Source organism: Rutidosis leptorrhynchoides, chromosome 5 (assembly GCF_046630445.1).
Source record: "Rutidosis leptorrhynchoides isolate AG116_Rl617_1_P2 chromosome 5, CSIRO_AGI_Rlap_v1, whole genome shotgun sequence".
Taxonomy (NCBI): domain Eukaryota; kingdom Viridiplantae; phylum Streptophyta; class Magnoliopsida; order Asterales; family Asteraceae; genus Rutidosis; species Rutidosis leptorrhynchoides.
The window spans coordinates 219334584-219342234 of record NC_092337.1 but is presented as its reverse complement, the minus strand read 5'-3'; the positions used below and the strand labels follow the sequence as shown (position 1 = coordinate 219342234).

At 32.6% G+C, this 7651-nt stretch overlaps 1 protein-coding gene across 1 annotated transcript; it reads right to left on the bottom strand.

The window, feature by feature from the left end:
• Window positions 1-2126: 2126 nt before the first annotated feature.
• LOC139849281 (uncharacterized mitochondrial protein AtMg00860-like) lies at window positions 2127-2543 on the bottom strand. Its single transcript, XM_071838938.1, has one exon. The coding sequence runs from the start codon at window positions 2541-2543 to the stop codon at window positions 2127-2129; it is 417 nt and encodes a 138-aa protein (XP_071695039.1).
• Between the last annotated feature and the right edge of the window lie 5108 nt (window positions 2544-7651).

Here is a 7651-nt window from a genome sequence, read left to right as displayed (position 1 = left end):
AACCTCACGATCTCTCATCTTACCATCATCATTTATTGTCATATGCGTATCATAATCATCATCATCGCACGACATATCTTATCAACATTTTTATTAGATTATCAAAACTATTATATTTTAATCGCCACTTGAAGAATTGTGGTACCAATCTTTGAAAGATTTCAAAGGGCCAATAATATAAAGTAAATTCAAAAGCTTAAAAGCATTCTACTTTGCTGCTTAAGTGTCGTGACCAAGCAACATTCTCCTCATATTCTTTAATCATTATAATCTCATAATGACATAATATATTATCATCATATATAACGATCCCCATCATCTTTTGTCTCAACCTATAACCTCATTCCCTTTAATTTATCATCATCATCTTTATATACATGTTATTTTCTAATCATGGAGTTCATGTAGTGGATAATTGAATCATCTGTAGCCCCATTCATAAAGAATTCGTCCCACTATGTTTAAAGTTATGATATATGTCGACACCTCTCACTTTTGGGTGGTGTCATTTGAATGGAAACAGAAAACAGATACGAGAACAAGAATGGAATGGGTTTAAGGTGGTGGTCGTTTACATGGGTTTATGGTGTGTGGGTTGTGATTGATCAAACAATAATAGAAAACAACTTGTAGTAGATTCATCCGATCATGGTGGCGGTTTTGGGTGAGCCTTGGGTGTCGAATAAGAAGCTAAACATTAGCAGTTACACCATCAATGGTTTTTGGGTTCACGACTCAACAGACAAAAATAAGATAGAGATATAAAGAGAGAGTGTGAAATATGGAGATGGTGGTATACAGTGGCGATATAGGAAATCAACGGTGGTGCTCCGGGGTGCGTGTGATTGTAACAGTGGTGTTAAGGTGGTTATAGTTATGGTAATCAACGAAGTAGTAGGCTTCACAAGTGATTTTAGTGATATTAATTACAAATGAGATGAAGTGGATTTGGCCATGATGAAGATGAGAATGAAGATGGGTTGCATGATTATCATTGGAAATGGATTGGTGTTTTGGTGTCTTATCCATACTTGTGACCGATTATATATATATATATATATATATATATATATATATATATATATATATATATATATATATATATATATATATATATATATATATATATATATATATATATAAGTTATATGTTATATAATATAGTATAGTAATACTTATAATAACATGTTTCTTATAAAAGGAAAAAAGATATTAATAAAATTGAAAGTTCTATGAGATAAATAGATATCAAGATCAAAAGGTGGATTTGTTTGTGATTTCGTTTTCCCCACAAACCCTGAAAGGAGTATTATATTATATAATGAAAAGAAACAAAAGGTAGTACTAGTGAATTAGTAGTGGGAATATGTAAACGGTACATCAATATCTAACTTTTATAATATTATAATAATAATAGTAATAAACATGTTGAAATAATATAGCGGCCCTATTACTATTCCTTTCACGGACTGGATTTTGTGCTCTATTGTCAATCTGTGGTGGATAAAAATATATTCGGAAAAATCCCAAACTTTCACAGTAGTTATCTTTAATTATATCGGTCATTATGGTATAGAATTCGATCCTTATTTTGTTAGATAAAAATTACATCAACTGTCCCTCTCATTTATGGGTAAAATGTTAAAAATGTTAAAATTAAATAATTAGATCCTAAATATACTTTTAATATGCCTATAACTTATATATTTCATTTCCGGATCACCTTTTATTTTAAAATTACATAAGTTCGAATTTTACTTGCTTAATATCAATCGGAACATCAAACGAATATTACAAGCATTTAATATTTATTTTTAATATACATTATTTATATATAGAGATATATTTTAAATAATAACTATTATAATATCCTATCTTTATTTTATAAATTTTTAATAACAACAACATATAATACTTCAAATTATATTTTGAATTATTATTTATATATACATTCACACATATCTATTTACAATTAATTGTTCATGAATCGTCAAGAGCAGTCGAAGGTCATTTGAATATATGAACATCGTTTCAAAAATTTTCTAGACTCAACATTACATGCTTTGCTTATCGTGTCGGAAACATATAAAGATTAAGTTTAAATTTGGTCGGAAATTCCCGAGTCGTCACATGTTCGCACGGCATAATACTGAACTTATTGCTTCTTTCGATGCTGCTAAGTATAGTATCAATGTTTCTCCCGCAATCGGCGCAGTCATTGTTGGCAGCTCTTTCAGAAACTTTTTCATTTCTTGAAACGCCACTTCTACTTCCTCCGTCCACTTGAAATCCGTTTTCTTTAAGCAATTCTTCAATGTCCCGAAAAAGGGGAGTGATCGCTCTGCGAATTTTGATAAGAACCTCGTTAATGCCGCCAACTTACATGTTAAACTTTGTACTTCTTTTTTATTTCTTGGTGATGGCATATTCTCGATTGCCTCTATTTTATTTGGGTTTGCACGTATCCCGCGCTCCGTTATTATATGACCAAGAAACTTTCCTTCTTCCTCTCCAAAACTGCACTTCGACGGGTTGAGCTTCATATTAATCTTTCTTAACGACGTGAACGTTTCTAATATGTCTTCCAACAGACCTTGTTATGTTATGCTTTTTATAACTAGGTCGTCAACGTATGCTTCCAAATTTCTCCCAATCTGAGCTTTGAAAGCTTCGTCTATTACCCGTTGGTATGTTGCTCCAGTATTTTTTAAACTAAATGGCATCTTGGTAAAGTAGTATATGCCCTGGCTTGTGTGGAAAGCAGTCATATCCTCGTCGTCCGCTGCCATCTGTATTTGATGGTATCCTTTGTACGCATCCAAAAAACATTTGTATCGGAAGCCAGCTAACGATTCAACTTTCCAGTCTATTTCTGGTAGAGGATAATTTTCTTTAGGGCAAGCTTTATTGATATCCGTGAAGTCAACACACATGCGCCAAGACCCATCGGGCTTTTTTACCAGCACTGGGTTTGCTACCCACGTTTGGTACCTTACTTCTCACAAGATGTTTGCTTTGACCAACTTATCGACTTCTACCTTCAACCATTCGCTTCTTTCAGGAACCATGCCGCGTTTCTTTTGTCGCACTAGCGTCTGACTAGGATTTGCATTAAGCTTGTGCTCAGCAATTTCCCTTGGTACGCCCATCATGTCCACTTCTTTCCATACGAAGACATCCGTATTAGAAGCTAATATATAACGAAGCTTAAACTTTATCTCATCAGACAATCCTCCGCCAATTTTAATTTTCTGTTCTGGATGTCGCGGGTTTGCGATGATCATGCAGCTTCGAATTTGCTCTGCCTCACTCGGCTGTTGTTCTGCTTGTTCTACGGCCGTAATGCTTGCATCTTGCTTTTCTGACCTTATCGTTGCAATTCCTAACGGTGCTGGGAACTTGATAAGGCCGTGTACTGTGGAAGGGATTGCTGCCAATTTTTGCAAGGTCGTGCGCCCTAAAAGTGTAGTGACCCGAACTTTTCCATGTTTATATATATTAATTGAGATTGATATTTACATGATTAAATGTTTCCAACATGTTAAGCAATCAAACTTGTTAAGACTTGATTAATTGAAATATGTTTCATATAGACAATTGACCACCCAATTTGATCGGTGATTCACGAACGTTAAAACTTGTAAAAACTATATGATGACATATATATGGATATATATATATATATAGTTAACATGATACTATGATAAGAAAACATATCATAAAGTATATTAACAATGAACTACATATGTAAAAACAAGACTACTAACTTAATGATTTTTAAACGAGACATATATGTAACGATTATCGTTGTAAAGACATTTAATGTATATATATCATATTAAGAGATATTCATACATGATAATATCATGATAATATAATAATTTAAAATCTCATTTGATATTATAAACATTGGGTTAACAACATTTAACAAGATCGTTAACCTAAAGGTTTCAAAACAACACTTACATGTAACGACTAACGATGACTTAACGACTCAGTTAAAATGTATATACATGTAGTGTTTTAATATGTATTTATACACTTTTGAAAGACTTCAATACACTTATCAAAATACTTCTACTTAACAAAAATGCTTACAATTACATCCTCGTTCAGTTTCATCAACAATTCTACTCGTATGCACTAGTATTCGTACTCGTACAATACACAGCTTTTAGATGTATGTACTATTGGTATATACACTCCAATGATCAGCTCTTAGCAGCCCATGTGAGTCACCTAACACATGTGGGAACCATCATTTGGCAACTAGCATGAAATATCTCATAAAATTACAAAAATATGAGTAATCATTCATGACTTATTTACATGAAAACAAAATTACATATCCTTTATATCTAATCCATACACCAACGACCAAAAACACCTACAAACACTTTCATTCTTCAATTTTCTTCATCTAATTGATCTCTCTCAAGTTCTATCTTCAAGTTCTAAGTGTTCTTCATAAATTCCAAAAGTTCTAGTTTCATAAAATCAAGAATACTTTCAAGTTTGCTAGCTCACTTCCAATCTTGTAAGGTGATCATCCAACCTCAAGAAATCTTTATTTCTTACAGTAGGTTATCATTCTAATACAAGGTAATAATCATATTCAAACTTTGGTTCAATTTCTATAACTATAACAATCTTATTTCAAGTGATGATCTTACTTGAACTTGTTTTCGTGTCATGATTCTGCTTCAAGAACTTCGAGCCATCCAAGGATCCATTGAAGCTAGATCCATTTTTCCCTTTTCTAGTAGGTTTATCCAAGGAAATTAAGGTAGTAATGATGTTCATAACATCATTCGATTCATACATATAAAGCTATCTTATTCGAAGGTTTAAACTTGTAATCACTAGAACATAGTTTAGTTAATTCTAAACTTGTTCGCAAACAAAAGTTAATCCTTTTAACTTGACTTTTAAAATCAACTAAACACATGTTCTATATCTATATGATATGCTAACTTAATGATTTAAAACCTGGAAACACGAAAAACACCGTAAAACCGGATTTACGCCGTCGTAGTAACACCGCGGGCTGTTTTGGGTTAGTTAATTAAAAACTATGATAAACTTTGATTTAAAAGTTGTTATTCTGAGAAAATGATTTTTATTATGAACATGAAACTATATCCAAAAATTATGGTTAAACTCAAAGTGGAAGTATGTTTTCTAAAATGGTCATCTAGACGTCGTTCTTTCGACTGAAATGACTACCTTTACAAAAACGACTTGTAACTTATTTTTCCGACTATAAACCTATACTTTTTCTGTTTAGATTCATAAAATAGAGTTCAATATGAAACCATAGCAATTTGATTCACTCAAAACGGATTTAAAATGAAGAAGTTATGGGTAAAACAAGATTGGATAATTTTTCTCATTTTAGCTACGTGAAAATTGGTAACAAATCTATTCCAACCATAACTTAATCAACTTGTATTGTATATTATGTAATCTTGAGATACCATAGACACGTATACAATGTTTCGACCTATCATGTCGACACATCTATATATATTTCGGAACAACCATAGACACTCTATATGTGAATGTTGGAGTTAGCTATACAGGGTTGAGGTTGATTCCAAAATATATATAGTTTGAGTTGTGATCAATACTGAGATACGTATACACTGGGTCGTGGATTGATTCAAGATAATATTTATCGATTTATTTCTGTACATCTAACTGTGGACAACTAGTTATAGGTTACTAACGAGGACAGCTGACTTAATAAACTTAAAACATCAAAATATATTAAAAGTGTTGTAAATATATTTTGAACATACTTTCATATATATGTATGTATTGTTATAGGTTCGTGAATCAACAGTGGCCAAGTCTTACTTCCCGACGAAGTAAAAATCTGTGAAAGTGAGTTATAGTCCCACTTTTAATATCTAATATTTTTGGGATGAGAATACATGCAGGTTTTATAAATGATTTACAAAATAGACACAAGTACGTGAAACTACATTCTATGGTTGAATTATCGAAATCGAATATGCCCCTTTTTATTAAGTCTGGTAATCTAAGAATTAGGGAACAGACACCCTAATTGACGCGAATCCTAAAGATAGATCTATTGGGCCTAACAAACCCCATCCAAAGTACCGGATGCTTTAGTACTTCGAAATTTATATCATATCCGAAGGGTGTCCCGGAATGATGGGGATATTCTTATATATGCATCTTGTTATTGTCGGTTACCAGGTGTTCACCATATGAATGATTTTTATCTCTATGTATGGGATGTGTATTGAAATATGAAATCTTGTGGTCTATTGTTACGATTTGATATATATAGGTTAAACCTATAACTCACCAACATTTTTGTTGACGTTTAAAGCATGTTTATTCTCAGGTGAATATTAAGAGCTTCCGCTGTTGCATACTAAAATAAGGACAAGATTTGGAGTCCATGTTTGTATGATATTGTGTAAAAACTGCATTCAAGAAACTGATTTCGATGTAACATATTTGTATTGTAAACCATTATGTAATGGTCGTGTGTAAACAGGATATTTTAGATTATCATTATTTGATAATCTACGTAAAGCTTTTTAAACCTTTATTTATGAAATAAAGGTTATGGTTTGTTTTAAAAAGGAATGCAGTCTTTGAAAAACGTCTCATATAGAGGTCAAAACCTCGCAACGAAATCAATTAATATGGAACGTTTTTAATCAATAAGAACGGGACATTTCAGTTGGTATCAGAGCGTTGGTCTTAGAGAACTAGAAAATTTGCATTAGTGTGTCTTATCGAGTTTGTTAGGATGCATTAGTGAGTCTGGACTTCGACCGTGTTTTCTTTAAAAATGATTGCTTAACATTTTTGTTGGAAACTATATATTTTTAACATATGAATATTATGTGATATATTAATCTCTTAACGTGTTTGATATTATGTGATAGATGTCTACCTCTAGAACAAGTCCCATTGACTCACCTAATAATAATGAAGAGTCAAATGTAAATTGGAATGATTTGTGGACTGATTCACAAGTTCCCGAAGAGGAACCGGAAGAAGAGTCGGAACCGGAAGAAGAATCGGAACCGGAAGAAGAATCGGAACCGGATGAAGAAATAGAACCGGTGGGGGAAATAATAAAACGGTTAAGTAAAAGAAAATCCTCAACCAACCGACCAAAGTTAATTATGGTCAATGGTGTTTCCGCCAAGGAAGCAAAATATTGGGAGGATTACCAATTCTCCGATGAATCGGATTCCGACGAGAATTCCGATGATGTTATAGAAATTACCCCAACTGAATTTAAAAAGGCAAAAGAAAATAATAAGGGAAAGGGCATAAAAATAGAGAAATCTAATTCCAACCCCGATGAACTTTATATGTATCGTCAACCCCCGAAGTCCTTAAGTTGTAACAATGACCCGGGAACCTCTAAACCACCAGGTTTTTCTAAACCAATGTGGACAACGACGGCTCGTATTAGGTGAACATCATATATCCCTAGAAACTTGGCAAAACGAACCAAAACCGAAGAAGAAGAAACGAGCGAGTCGGAATAAGATAGTTGTATTCGTGTGGTGTAATATATGTAATATAGTGTTCTTATGCTTTATGATATATGTAAAAATTGCTTGTATTAATAAGTATTTTTTTTATGAATCTAACT